General features: G+C 42.1%; 2 protein-coding genes across 4 annotated transcripts in view; one reads left to right on the top strand and one right to left on the bottom strand.

The window, feature by feature from the left end:
- Positions 1-237: 237 nt before the first annotated feature.
- Positions 238-4,928, top strand: cox15 (cytochrome c oxidase assembly factor COX15). Its single transcript, XM_076076952.1, has 9 exons — positions 238-448; positions 1,124-1,302; positions 1,401-1,523; positions 1,752-1,938; positions 2,100-2,267; positions 2,410-2,491; positions 2,827-2,981; positions 3,106-3,219; positions 3,306-4,928. The coding sequence occupies exons 1-9, from the start codon at positions 374-376 to the stop codon at positions 3,435-3,437; spliced, it is 1,215 nt and encodes a 404-aa protein (XP_075933067.1). The 5' UTR covers positions 238-373; the 3' UTR covers positions 3,438-4,928.
- Positions 4,929-5,694: 766 nt separating this feature from the next.
- The window catches only part of LOC142932865 (A-type potassium channel modulatory protein KCNIP2), an 81,846-nt gene continuing 72,484 nt past the window's right edge, over positions 5,695-15,056 (bottom strand). The window contains exons 3-10 of one of the 3 annotated variants that reach the window (XM_076076954.1): positions 9,196-9,278; positions 8,380-8,504; positions 8,172-8,241; positions 7,705-7,775; positions 7,380-7,487; positions 6,776-6,880; positions 6,573-6,635; positions 5,695-6,111 (exon numbers count right to left, since the gene is read on the bottom strand). In XM_076076954.1, coding sequence (XP_075933069.1) covers positions 6,064-6,111; positions 6,573-6,635; positions 6,776-6,880; positions 7,380-7,487; positions 7,705-7,775; positions 8,172-8,241; positions 8,380-8,504; positions 9,196-9,278 — 673 coding nt within the window. In that variant the 3' untranslated portion in view covers positions 5,695-6,063. Of the gene's footprint in view, positions 6,112-6,572; positions 6,636-6,775; positions 6,881-7,379; positions 7,488-7,704; positions 7,776-8,171; positions 8,269-8,379; positions 8,505-9,195; positions 9,279-15,056 lie in introns of all 3 variants that reach the window. The other 2 variants (XM_076076955.1, XM_076076956.1) reach the window with 2 other exon arrangements.

The following is a 15,056-nucleotide window of genomic DNA, read 5'->3' as shown; positions in this document are numbered from 1 at the left end:
GCTCGAAAATTGCATACCCATGCTAAATAGACTGTAAATCTGTAACTACAAGGTCTATTTTAATAATTTTGATGGTATAATACAGGTCATTATAATCTACAATACCAGCCAGTTTGGCTTTCCGTGTTCAATAGATCTGTTCTGTTATGAGACACTTTGCCCAACAACACATGATCCACACTCCGGAGCAGAAGGTGGCGGTAATGCACCAATAAGATGGATGCCAACCGCCGTAAAACCAGAAGAAGAAGAAGAACTTTTGGTTAGGAAACATGTTTGTGTAACGACCAGTAACATCCACCTAACGTTACAGCATTGGACTAAGCCTCATATTTTACTGCAGCACTGCATTAGCTAACCGCTAGACTTCAAAATGTTACTGTCTTCAGTACGGACAGCCATCTTTTGCAGTTGCAAAAGTGCTGGAAAGGGACTTCAACACAGCAGCGTGAGTATAAAGCTACCTGCTAACATTAGCTTACTAACGTTAGCTATTAGATAAGCCTGAAAAAGGTCAGACACTGCACTGCAAGCGATATTATGACACACGTCAGACGTATTCAAAAAGCTAACCCATCTCAACCCACATCCTTTTTGTTTCACGCTGGTGTTGTTTTCAACGTTTATGTACCGCTACGTTTTATGGCAGTGATGAAAGTTACTCTGCGGCTGTCACGTCCGCAACAATAGCTTACGTCACGTTATCAGTCTATTACGTTATCAGTCTAACGTAACAGGCAAATTAACGTTAACGGCACTTCACCGAATTCCGACGTAACGTTTACGTGAACTGTCACATTTACGCTAAACCTGGAAAATGAATCGATATGATGAATTTCGCGACAACTTCAATGTATTATTGCAATTTCCAACTTCTAAATTCCACCAACAACCAGAGATATTAAACCAACCAGCCTGCAATCATTTCGTCCAGAAGTGCTGAATATGTAACCGGTCATTAGGTCAAAGTAAACGTATCAGATGTGAGCATCAATATGCTGCTTTGGAAGCAGACTTTTGCTGTTGAATGCTTTATAAATGAGTATTTCTCTAGTGTAGTTAATATACATTTTTGTTAGCAATGTAAATGTGACAGTTTTTTTCTTTTTCTTTATAACACCAGCGGAGTCCACAGCTACGACACTGGCTTGTAAAGAGAGGTCAGAGCTCCATCACAGCAGAGGCGGGGGCCTCCTCTGCAGCTACCGTCCCAAACGCGGCCACAAACCGCATATTGGGTCGCTGGTTACTTGGCTGCAGCGGGCTGGTGGTTGGGGCGGTTGTCTTGGGTGGTGTCACAAGGTAAAGTGACTTAAAAGCGAAGTGTCTGTTTATTTAATTGTCTTCCTTGCGTTGCAGTGGTGTCGATGTGTGCTTATATGTGCATTTGTTTCAATCAGGCTAACAGAATCTGGGCTTTCTATGGTGGACTGGCATCTGGTGAGAGAGATGAGGCCGCCTCAGTCGCAAGTAGAGTGGGAGGCGGAGTTTTCCAAGTACCAACAGTTTCCTGAATTCAAAGTGTGAGGACCCATCTTCTCTGTTTGCCTCCAAGACAGTTTTAAAGGCACCCTATCACAAATTATTTAAAAAATTGCTTGACGTGTCTTAATTCGCTAACGCTTGAACACAACTAAATTTAAGTCTGCAATGTTGTCAGCTTCTTTCACACCTCAGTGGCATGTTGTAAACAAAAGTATTGATTGGGTCCTTATTTTAAAGACACATTTTCTGTTGTCATGTTTCCCCAGAATGAACCATGACATGACTCTGCCAGAGTTCAAGTTTATCTTCTACATGGAGTGGGGTCATCGTATGTGGGGAAGGCTGGTTGGACTTGCGTACATCCTCCCCACCGCTTACTTCTGGAGGAAAGGATACTTCTCTCGCTCCATGAAGGGAAAAGTGCTTGGGCTTTGCGGATTTGTCTTCTTCCAGGTAAGACTCAATACAGCTGCGATAATAGGAAGTTCATCCTTTCTGTACCTCACTCTTAGTGTTGGTATTTTTTTTTTTTGCATATCAGGATTCACTTCATGACGTTTGTAGTCAAAGACACGTGAATGCCTATCATTGTGTGTGTGTGTGTGTCATCTCAGGGCCTTCTGGGGTGGTACATGGTAAAAAGCGGTCTGGAGGAGAAGCCTGAGTCTCATGACATCCCGCGGGTCAGCCAGTATCGCCTGAGTGCTCACCTTGGTTCTGCCTTGTTGCTTTACTGCGCCAGTCTCTGGACAGGACTCACTCTGCTGCTGCCTGCACACAAGGTACAGAGGCAGTCTCTTGCATACAGGCCACCTATGATACAATCAGTGTACATCTAAACTAATACATAACCTCGATCTGTGTGTGCAAATGTCACGCAGTTTGTCAAGTTTTTTTGTATTCCTCACGGCATCTCTTTTACAGCTGGTAGAAACCAATCGTCTCATGCAGCTTAGGAGGTTTGCCAAGGGTACGGGTGGACTCGTCTTCCTTACTGCTCTTTCAGGTACTGTTTGTTCTGGTGTGAATGCAACGTCATCAAAAAACATCAAACACAAATATCTGAATGCATTTCTCTTAAAAGTGATATAGTGATAGAAGTGCTTTCAGTTTGAAGACCCTTTGAGGATGCAAATAGATACTTAGCTAGTTGCCATATTTCAAGCTAAGGTAGTACAGTAACATTTACTGGAGAGCATATTTAAAGAGATATAAAAAATGGAATATAAGTTATTATATATCTAATGTTGCAGACTGTTAAGATAATAGAAATGAATGTAGTCCATATATATACATATATGCAGTTTTATTTGTAAACATTTTGCGAATGCTTTTACATAGGTGCCTTTGTTGCCGGTTTGGATGCTGGGCTGGTGTATAACTCCTTCCCTAAAATGGGAGATCGGTGGATCCCAGATGATCTGCTGGCTTTCTCTCCAACCCTCAAGAACGTCTTTGAAAATCCCACGACGGTGCAGTTCGACCACAGAATTTTGGTGTGTTATTATTTCTGAAGAGAAATAATCTTCTGGGCAACATTTCAACAGACATTATTTGTACCCTTCTTCTATCCCATTCAGTAGGTTGTTGATGGTCCGCTGTGTTTATTTATTTTTCCAGGCGATCTCTTCTTTGACCGCAATTACAGGCCTGTATCTGTTCTCCCGGAGGATGATGCTGCCCAGGAGGGCTAAGATGGCCATCAGCCTCCTCACGGCAATGGCCTATGGACAGGTAGGCTGTCAGTCAGCCCGGGAACATGTAACCTCAGTCCATTACTCCTCAGTGTAACTGAACTCCCATGTGTTTGTGCTCCTCAGGTTGCCCTCGGTATCAGCACCCTGTTACTGTATGTCCCCACTCCACTGGCAGCAACGCACCAGTCTGGATCAGTAGCCCTTCTCTCACTGGCCATTTGGGTTCTGGCAGAGCTCCGCAAGATGCCCAAGTAAAAGCCCGCTGCTTTATGGACTGAAGCAATCCCCACTAGCCACAACTCGAGCCTCTACGAGCCAGCAGTGTCCTTATGAACAAGGCCTTCAGAGAGAAAACAAAAGCGTTGAAAATGTAGAAATGTTTTATTTAACGCTGGACTATTATGCATAATTAGGCTGAAGCGTCTCTCCTGTGGAGCTGCAATGTAGTCCTCATGTGGTGACATTGAATTATTTTGGTTGTGGTTGCTCACCTATTGCCTTCTCTGGTCATACACTGCCTGTTAGTTGAATCAGATGTGGCTGTTGGGATTATGTGTAAAATAATGTATATTTAAGTTATGAACCATTTCTTGTTGACGTGATGATGAATAATAAGGTAAAAGTATGTAAATTTTGATTGTTGCTTTGTACTCTATATTTGGAAGTGTAAGGCTAAGAACACTTATTTTAATCAAGACAATTATCTACCCTCTTTGAAATTCAAATTTCAGTCCATTTGCATAGTAACTGTGAATTTTATTGTCTCTGTACAAAATATACACATTTTGAATACGTAATGCAACCAGTTGAGGCTAGCTAACTAGACAGTCAGTACAACAGGTTAGTAGGTTTTCAAGACACAGTACATGCGGGTATAGACAGGTTTTACTTGTGGTCAGGAATGGAAGTTAAAAACTATTGGCAAGGAACAATCAGAGCCAAACCACTTTTCCCCCCCCGGAGAAAAAAAGTTAAAGAAAGCAGAACAGAAAATGGCAGGGTTGGAAGTGCATATTTTCATCAGGGCTTGAGTGCACCCTATACTGTGCTCTGAGAGGTTGGATGAGAGGAGAGTTGCTGATACGTGGTAAAGAACATTATTGCTATATCATGTCAGCATGTCTGCATTTAAAAGATACTATAGCCTATTAAGTTGCAGCTTGAGTGTCTCCGTTACTTGCACCATTCTAGATTGAAAAGAAGCTGTTTTTGGAAATATACTGTCGGAGTTAGCAAGAGAGCTGAATTTCATCAGCAGTCCCATCAGTGTTTGCAAATTCTTTATATGTCTATGGGTATATGGGTTTGCAACGTAAAACTAAACTTCAGTTTGGACAACGTGCAGATAAACCACATCGCCACTTACCAAAATGATATCCTTTTATCTCCGATTGCCCCTTGCCCTCCATACTACACAGCATCTCCCTCTCTCTCACCCACAGGTGGGCTATATATCTGAACTCAGAGTGGCTGTATATATACACCTCTTTAATTTATATCTTCTCTTTGGTGTTACAGAAAGAGGGAGAATACCGCATGAGGGGGGGCATAAAAAAACTGTTATTAAACCATGTCTCTCTCACTAACAGTACACACACATACTACGCCACTTGAAATTGAATCAGCCTAATTTAATAATTTTTTTTTTTTTTTGAAGTGGTAGAACCTGCTACAGCCACATGACATTTCCGATTACAAGAAGTTCACAAATACAATCTGAAATCTAATAAATTCCCCTTGAATGTACATCGATAGACTAGTACGACTGTGTTATGCTTGTCCTGTGTTGAGAGAAACTTGGATGGTCAAAACAGCTCCTCAACTATTAGTGCAGTCCCCACGTTGTGTTGCCTAATATCACACCATTGGGAATGCTAGAAAATGTACAACAGTCAATAGACACCTACAGCTAGGACTGTAATAGTTTGGAAGGCTCGGAATTATCCTACCAGAATCCCATGAATGGAGGTGGGTGTTGTACCATTAGACTCTTACATAGGTAAGCTGGAGGACATCTCCTTTTGTTACACATGCACACACACATACGCAAAGGGTGAGGCACCTGTGAATGACTAGGAACAGCAGACACACAAGCAGACTTTGGAGTATCTCTGTAAATACATAATTGGATATTAGTGACATCATCATGCGATATTGTAATCTGTTCCTCGTGGAAAACAACATGATTTGAACCTCCATCTGTAAAAATCACTTTGATCTTCAATTTGTCAGTTGTTTCCGCAGGAAGTGTCCTTCTCCGTCTCGTCCACAAGAGGGTGGTAGATTCATTTCTATTTCTATGGCCGGTGCGCGAGCAGTCTAGCGGCTCCTGGGAGGTGTTACCCACACACTCGTAGACAGGATCAGATTCACAAATCCAAATCTCTGCCATCACAGGGAACAGTGAGCTCAGATGAAGGTTTGGAGGCAACGAGTTCAGCCATTGCAGGCTGTGATAGTTCCTCCATCGGTAATAGTAATAAATAAAAGTTAGAATAAAACAGGTGGGGGGTCTTACATGTGGCAGTTCATGTGAGGCCGCTGCTTGCCTTCTTTCTCTGTGCCTTTTTGGGTAAAACTAAGGTTCGGCATGATGAGGAAATGGGTCGGGGGAACTCCATTGTTGCTTGGAGAAATGTCACTGGGGGTCCAGGAAGCGGGAGACGGCCTCTCGGTGCCCTGAAGGCTCACAGCTCTCAACAGACATACAAGCACAAGCTTGCAAGTCAGAAGACACACACACACACACACACACACACACACACACACACACACACACACACACACACACACACACACACACACTTTCTCTTTTCAATCCAGATTCCTTTTACACACAAGCTCCCCTCCCTGGTGCCAGCGTACTCTCTGGTCCCGACTCTTAGATGACGTTGTCAAACAGCTGCATGGACTGCATGATGCTCTCATCCTAGACAGAGAGAAGGGGTTTGGATAAGGTGACATTTCTTCTGATGTGTTGATTGATTCACATAGGGGAAAGTAAGAATTAAAAGTTTGGTGAACCAGTTATAACAGCTAGCCTTGCTCTGTCCAAAGTTAAAAAAATAAAATCCACCTGCCAGCAACTCTAAAGCTCACTTAGTGAACATGTTATTTCTCTTTTGTTTTATCTATACACAAACAACATGCAATACGACAAATTATGATTGTACAAGAGTTATGTGGTGTAAATATTTCTTTGCCAGACGCAGTGGAGTGCAGTCACTGAAAATCCTTTCAGACTTTATGCTGAGCTACGTTTATCTGCTCCTGGCTCCAACTGCATACTAAACGCAAAGTCAAGGAAGTGGTGTCAATCTTCTCATCCAACTCTCTGCAAGAATGCAAATAAGCAGATTTAAATGTCGAACTGTTTCCTTTCCACCCCACCTTTTTGCATGACTCGATGAACTCTTCTATAGTGACCACCCCGTCTTTATTCCGGTCCATTTTCTGAAAGAAAAATGTAGCGGCCAAATTCGTACTTACTGACATTTTTTGTAAATAACTTGTAACAATACTTCCATCAGTAATCTTTCTATAGTTTAAACAATCATAAATTGAGGCGTTAATACAAAGTAAAGACTGTTGACCTGGAAGAAGCTCTCCACGTGTTCTCTTGGAATGTCGTCCTGCATAGTGGGGTATGTGTACTTCCCCATCATGTCATAGATGGACTTCATGATGTCCAACATCTCCTGGAGAGTGAAAGACAAAAGGGAGAAATATTATAAAGGGTGTAGAAAAACTATTTGAGGCTGGGCTATGGCCAGTATTTTATGTAAGAGTCGTAGAGCTTGTTTATATATTTTGCCTTATTTGATTAACCAAAAATGATTTAGTATATTATACACCGTTAGTATTATTTCATTTTGTTGGTGAAATACAACATCGGCGACCATTTCCTTCTCGTCAAAAGAACTTGGTTATGTAATGGCCATATACACCCAGGGTACGTTTGACATACTGGAGCACAGTTCTAACTTTCAAAATAAAAGTTGATGTATTCAACAGGTCATTATACTGGCAGACATTTCCACACCTGTTTTCCACCAAACTCAAAATGTAGAAATAGTAATAGGGAGACTCCACATCCCCCAAAATACTGAGGACATGACCGACAGCACTGCTGAGAAACCATTACAGCAAGTCATTGAGAGGAAGCAAAGAACAGTGTAACATCTGTGTGCGCGTTACCTCTTTGGTGATGCAGCCATCTTTGTTCAGGTCATAGAGGTTAAACGCCCAGTTCAACCGGTCATTAATGGTCCCTCTCAAGATGATAGACAAGCCAAATACAAAGTCCTGAGATAGAAGGGGAACAATTACCTGTTTTGTTCTGGCATTAAGTTTTAACACAGTAAATGCAGTCAAATCTTCATCACAGCACTAATCTCTGTGGGCACGTTTTTAGTGTGAGTACATGTGTACATGTGTGGATACAGTCATGGTGGCAGATTTAACCGGAGCACACATTTGCTTTTATCTCGAAAAATGAAGCCGATATAAGAATAGAGCTCACCTCAAAACTAACTGAGCCGTTGTTGTTAGTGTCGAAGGCTTCAAACAGGAAATGTGCATACATACTTGAATCTGCAAAGGTAGAGACTTACAGTAACCCGTGTGCCCTCGAAACATGAAGCAAAGTCTTTGAACAGCTTGGATTAGCAGCCAGCTAAATATAGCCAAGATATAAGAATCATTTCAGACACAACTGGAGGCAAGTGGTTAACATTTCATCAACCTAAATATCATGAAATGAAAAATTGCCTCCCCTCTGTGCAGTGTATTGTTCAGCAGAGCAGATTTATAATGAGTTCATTACGTTAATTTAATTGTGATGACAAAAAGCTCCATGTGTACGTTTACAAAATGAATGCTGCTATCTGAAAACATATACATTTGTGAAGATAGAAAGAATGGTGTAATTGAAGCATTTTGGACACAGTTTGGGCTCTTCCGGTTTAGCAGTAGGAGTTGACAACTCACCTCCCTGTGGAAAGAACTGGGAGTAAATGGTCTTAAAGTTCTCCTCATTCACCACACCACAGGGACACTCCTGGGACACAAATGTGAATTGAGAAACCTCATTAGCTACCACAAAATACAAATCTCAACTCCCATTATAATGTAACTAGCACCAGACTTTTTATGTTTTATTTTCTGCCTTGTCACGCTCTTCTCCAGCCAGACCTACATTTTTGAAGCCCCTGTAGAGGACTTGCAGCTCCTTCTTGGTGAACTTAGTCTGCTCCTGCAGCTTGTCCATGCTTTCTGGGCGATGACACACGGTAGATAACTCAAAGTCATCTTCCACGCTGTCTGTGTGAGGGAGAGACACACTGTTAGCTAGCATTTATCATCACTGCACCCACACCAAACCTCCAGGGCAGCCGTGACCAGGCCGACACATTCTTTTATGAAGCACTCAAACTGATATTGAGCTCATCATACAGTGTAACAAAATAACATTCTTTGTTCACAACAATGTTCACCTTTTTATCATTATTATTTCACTCAATCAATACATGAGTGAATCCTGTTTTCTATATACATAGTTTTGAGGTTGCTAAGTCAAGCATTGTCCACACGTCTTTGTCCAAGCGAAGCAGAACTTGGTCAGTAAATCATGTATAAAAGGACTTCTTGACTTTCAAGTTGAAGAACACTGGAGAGAGGGATACCGAGAAAGTGAGAAGAGGCTTAACATGAATGAAAATGGTAAAGAAGAGGCATCTTACAAGCTGTGGAGACACCTCATTCCACCTGTTTCTCCAAAAAATACCTGTCAATAACTGCACACGCACACACACACACACACACACACACACACGTTCCATTGCCCAACGTAGCAAAACACGTTGAGTGTGTTCCTGTATGTTGTGTTCACTGAATGTTTCGCTGGCTAAGCGTACATGACTGCATCCACACAAGCATCTGTACGAATCCTCTGAATTCACTATAGAGTTGTTGGGAGAAAGCAGAAATGTATAGAGAGTGTAGGAGCACTTGCTTTCACTGATTGAGGGGACAGCCTCGGGCTTGCAGCATGGCAGCAGCTTGAGGAATCGCTGCTTTATGGTTTGTTTGCTTTGGCTGGTGGAAGGATTACCTGTAATCACCAACCATATCACAAGGGTTAAACACACACACACACACGCAAGTCTGCAAATTAAATTCTGTTTTCACACACACATGCCTGTAAAAAACCAATAACACACTCCATGCAACGGACAGATGCAACAACAGACTGATTCATGCCGTTCAGTCAAATTGATAGTTGCCTGCTGACCTGGCTCAGCGATGGGAGACCATGAATACCACTTCAAACGGTAGATATTACACAGCAGCAGCACAGTGTGACCCCTAGAAACACACAGTTTCACTAATCAGACCGGCTCTCTCGTCACGATGCCACATTCAGCAAACTGTATGAAAAACCAGCGGAGACCATCAAACCCAGACAGATGTATTGCAAAACCAACCAGAGCCCATCGCGTCTAGCACCACACCAGTTCATCTCAAATCAAACTTCACGATGCCCATCTCGGCAAGTTTCACGGAGTGATAATGAAAATCGGATCGAGGAAGTAAAACACATTCGCACACATGAACCCATGTACTTACTCTTGCTTAGTTTCCATGGTAACAGTCCCCGCACCCCTTTTAGCAGGACCCAAGCAGTCTGAGGGATGAAGGCCATGATGGGGTGAAAAACAATAGAACCACAGCACCTCTACTGACTATATGATGTGATGTGGGTGATGTGTCACCCTGTTGTCTCTCTGCTTCATGGAGCCTCCTGACCTGTGGCTCGGCATCATTTGGAGCCAGAACAGGCCGAGCACATTGCTCGATGGACACCAGAGTAATACATCCAGCCACCTAGCACAGGCCCAGCCCTCAGCTGTCTGAGTGAGCTAGTATATATTGTTTTTTTATGTGGACCCAGCAGCTGCCCATGGTACAGAAATGAATATCAAATACTTTGACCATCTGTCAAAAAGTACAAAAATGTAAATCTTAATTAATCTATAAAGTAAACTTAACCTTTAATTATGTCTGATGGCAGAGTAACTACAATGTATTTCTGAGCAGTGGTGGATGTAGCATTTTAACATCGTAACTGCTTGAGGTGAAGCTAATCTGGCTCCAGACCAGCTACTAAACGGACCATTGGGTGAGATTCTGTTATACTATTGTTGCTTTATTTGTTAGTTGCTGCTGCATAACAAAGTATCATATCTGCATCATAATAAAATACATCATATGTTTTGTTTTGTATTTATGTAAATATACAATAAGTACCAACTAGAGCTGAAAAAATGCATGTAGAGGAGTTCAATTTGCAAGATACAGTGAAGGAAAGTAAGAAGTAGCAAACGGAAACATCAGTAAAGTCAAACCTCAGAACTGTACCTACACACAATACTTTAATAAACGAATTGCAACCAGTGGTATATCTAAGAGTATCTAAAGTTTGGAAAGTATTGTTTGATGATATCTTTAATAGTTGTGAAATACATTTGTAACCTCCACAGATGTGTTACAGATGCAGTTTGTCTCTCGGTGTAGCAGACTAAATTAAATTTGATTGTTCTGAAGGCCTGGACAGAGAAAGGTAAGAAAAAAAACAACTTCATGAATTCTCCTTCCTCTGCTCTGCATGGAACACTGAGCTTGAAATACTTGTAAGGACTTGTAATGAAAGCTGAATCTACAGGAAACTGTCAAAGCTTAGATATGCTTGTTTTAGGACTGAGACACCTTTTCCTCTCTCCCTTTTAAAAAGATGCAGTGCTTAATATGGAAGTTGTTCATACGAGCAGAATGCTGGTTGGAAACTGTCCTTTGTTGAAAACAAGTAGGTTACTGCGCTCATTACACCATTGACGTAACGTGATCAATTTGTTTCCCAGCCTTTGAAGTTAAAATTGTTTTTTGAGTGGCACTGAAAATGACACCAGAAATTCTTTCATTTTGGCCTGAGTAGGCGAGAAAAAACACAATAAAAACCTATAGTGTATTCCTCATCGGGGAGGAAAAAAACCTTTCTGTGTTCCTCAGCATTAAGACATTCTTACCCAGCGTGACCTGTAGTGATGCAGTGCAATTAGAGTTGAATAGTTTCCCCCAGGGTACACCGACAAACCATCACAACTCTTCAGGAAATAAGAAAAACAGCTCTATTTTTAACTTGATGGCAACACATTTTTGGCAATATCCAGTAACTTTTGAAGAAGCTCCGTGTCTCGTGAACTCAAGAGATCTGAGGATTTTCTCAAGGCACAGAGAAACTGTCAACTAAAGTGAAGGCGGCAAACATATTACAGTGAAACAGTATACTGCAGATCCAACACTGAACCTTTCAGCTATCTCTAGGCCCCTCTGATGATGAGAGATGTGGAACTGCAATTTTTAAAACGGTGCAGTTTTCACAAATATTGGGATAAAATTAGAACTGATGGACAATCTGCAGTTTCGAATGAGGCCTAGAACCTTTACCTAATGCCATTCATTTCCTCCCACTTGTCCTGCCCATCTTCACCGTTAACTGCACTCCATTTATTAAGTATTGCACTTCCATAAATTCGGGGGACTCACAGGAGGCAAAAAAAGAAACAAATGCTGAAAATCAATGCAGCAGGGGCAGAGAAAAATATGGCTTATATGGTCCAGCATATGGCTCAAGCTTTTTTGTTAGCATCTCACTGGAAAGATCTTCCAATATTCCATAGTTTGACCCTGATGATATTTTCAGACTTAAAAAGTTCCCTCCAGAGACACAGAAGTCATTATACTGAGTGCCCCTTTAAGCAAAAAAACTAAATAACAAAATGTAAAGCACGTCCTCATCATAGTAAAAGGAGCAAGTAAAGTTCATGTTTGATCAAATAATCCGCAGACAGAAACCCTTAGTTGTAAGAAGTAATGTATTGAATGATACATTTCAGAGATGTTGTTTTCCAAGTATATGGGCCGACATCAAGATGTGTTCTGGACATGAATTTTTCATTGAAATGTATTTTATTTTTTTAAGTTTCGAATTTCTTTTGTGTCATAAATGAAGCATGATAATCAGTTGTACCATTCTGCACTAATATGTGAGTTAGAGAGGTGTATACCATATGTACTTTAGTATTTCAGTCTCAGACAAAGCCCACACACACACACACATACACACACAGACACACAGACACAAACACTGGAGGGCATAAATAGGTATGACAAACACGACAGCTATTTAGTGAAGAAATTCGGCCACACGACTCAGTTATGTTTAATCCTAACAAACACACACGTAGACACTCCCCTTTACAGCTGAGTGTTTTTCCTCCTAATGTCCCCTCACCAAATTCATCATTTTGATTTCTCTCTCGGCGCCTCTCTCTCGCTCGCTTACCGTTTCCCTTACCTGGCGTGGAAATGTCGATAAGCCCCAGAAAGTGCATCAGTTTGAGGGAGCTGCAGACCACCAGGAGGATGCCCACCGTCTGCAGTCCCTCCACCTCCCACTTTTCTTTAAGGAACAGATACATCCTTTCCCCCTTCCTCTCCCTCCGTGACTGTCAACCAAAATCTTCCTCTTGCCCCGGGGCAACCACTTCCCCCCCTCAGCTTCGACGAGGAATGCACTGTCTTTGTCTCTTCAGTATCTCCTCTCAGTCTCCCTCTATATGCCGGTATTCCTCCATCCTAACTCTGCATGGCTCCCCGCCCGCTTTCTTCTCTCAAGGTAGATTGTTATTCTCTTCGCACCTTCATCGAGAACGGTAAGTGCGTGGCAGCAGGACTGTCGACTTGCTGCTCCACCCCCGCCACCTCCAAGGCTGTCAAAGGTTGTTTAAGTTCCAGGTGAAGTTCGGACAATTCACTATGTGTGTCCTGGCAGTTTGGCGGCAATTGTTTTGCGACTCTCTCTCTCTCTCTCTCTCTGCTTTTCCAGCAAATGACTCTCAAACTCTCTCTACTCTCTGCCTGTCCTCCCTCTCCCTCTCGTACCTCCGTCACTCTCCTCCTGCTGTGTCCCTCCCCATGTTTAATTGGGTCAGTGTGATGGGACTGAGTCAAGGGGAGGGCAGAGGAGGGAGAGGAGAAAAGGAAGGAGGGAAAAGGATGGAGGAGTACTACTTGTAGGTTACGAGGGGAAACAGAGAGGGGGTGCATATACAAGAAACAGATAAGAATTAATCCGGAGAGGAGATACGAAGAGAGACGGGGAAAGGAGGGGCAAGGTGGAACGGAGGGAACAACAGCAACCAGGGGTACAGCAAGGACTGAATCAAAAATCAAAAGAATCACAAAGAGCTACCAAGGGGAAAATGCAGGATAACATTCGGGGATGAAGCAGAGAAAGACTAACAGGAGGGAGGAGGGAGACTATGACGACAGAGAGACGAAGCATCTGACCCAGCGGCTACTGTGGACAAACTCACAGATGTGTCAATCTCCCCTGAGTGTAGTCAACACACATGCACACACATGCACACTGTCTGGAGTTGAAATCTGGCTATAACATGTATTGCATATGCAGCCCAGTACAGTGGGGAATATTTCAGTCGGGATGGGATATATATTGATGTCACATCTGGCACACTAACATTATACCACTGGCAGACAGAATCTCTTAAGAACTGGGGCAGAAAAAAAGATTTAAAAGAATGAAATCATGATGATGCATTCTTCCCAAATGGATTTACAGTACATGTACTGTAAATAAGACACGATATAGCCTTTAAAACCCACTGGAACATAATGTTGAGGTGGGATTTGATGAAGGAAATGCTGAATAGGAGTTTGGATGCACTGATGTGAAACGCCGGTTGGACCTGAATCCCTACCTCATTACTGTGATCGAGTATTGGTCTGATGTGAACGTCCCCCATTAAATACAGTGTCTTTGTCAATTTCATTATAAAAAAATCTGTGTTTCCATTGTCAGTCATCAGGTGGCAGTGGGCTGCAGACTGCATTTTAGTCCAACAGCAACCTCTGACCCAATCTTACATAATCAATCTTACATAGAAATGGTTCTACCGAGTTTCTTGCAGTGAGGTACACAGGTTCTTAAATTTGATATAAAAATAACGCTGGTATCAAATCAGGTACTCATAATAGATTGTTTGTAACTTCCCTCTTGAACAACATATGTAGGCGTTTTCTTATTTGACAGCCCTAACAGCAGGTCAACATCATTTGTTTGTGCCCTCCACAACAAGAATAAATCATAAAATTAAACAGTTTTTTGATCTGACACTACTATAGTTGAGATTTGGTTAGGTTTAAGCACAAACATGACTTAGTAAGGGAAAGAGCATGTCATGTGTTCAAAGACTATTTGGTTATGGTTAGGTTAGGCTCGTGGTCATGCTTAAAAGAAACCAATGTTGACTGAGGAAATGGAAAGAAAACAAAGGTCTCGTGAGTTGCAGTCTGACGTTTTGATCTCCTCTGTCCGCGGACCTTGTGGCTATAAAACATCATAAAACGTCCTCCTTTTCTCCGTACGAACAGGTGTGAAAATTACCACAGGTGCTAAGGGACTTCACTCAAACATAAATATATGTTGTTTGGGGGCATTTGCTAAAATGACTGATGCTTTTGTCCTTTTTGTCAGAACAGTCTCTGGAAGTGGTGTTGGGAGAAGAAAAGTTTAATTAGTGCATGCCAAGAGAAGAAATGGCTAGACTTCAACAAAAGGGGAAAGTGATACCCTTTGGATTCAAAGTGCTCCATCACTTTCATCCTCCACTTCATGTTCAACAACACCCCGTTATCAAAACTGGAAGTGAATGTTCCACAGGAAACTGAGGGGAGACGGGGGAATATTTAGTCCCTATATATGTACGTGCATGCATGTGTCGGTCTGCGCCT

Source organism: Anarhichas minor, unplaced genomic scaffold (assembly GCF_050575085.1).
Source record: "Anarhichas minor isolate MPS153535 unplaced genomic scaffold, ASM5057508v1 ptg000058l, whole genome shotgun sequence".
Classification (NCBI taxonomy): domain Eukaryota; kingdom Metazoa; phylum Chordata; class Actinopteri; order Perciformes; family Anarhichadidae; genus Anarhichas; species Anarhichas minor.
Note: the sequence above shows the minus strand (reverse complement) of the source record. Positions and strands in the feature narration are given on the sequence as shown.

Excerpts from the sequence above, each read along its gene's own strand:
- cox15 (XM_076076952.1), top strand. The coding sequence starts at position 374 with ATGTTACTGTCTTCAGTACGGACAGCCATCTTTTGCAGTTGCAAAAGT. Across the intron at positions 1,524-1,751 it reads CAGTTTCCTGAATTCAAAGT|AATGAACCATGACATGACTC; the intron begins GTGAGGACCCAT and ends ATGTTTCCCCAG. Across the intron at positions 3,220-3,305 it reads CGGCAATGGCCTATGGACAG|GTTGCCCTCGGTATCAGCAC; the intron begins GTAGGCTGTCAG and ends TGTGCTCCTCAG.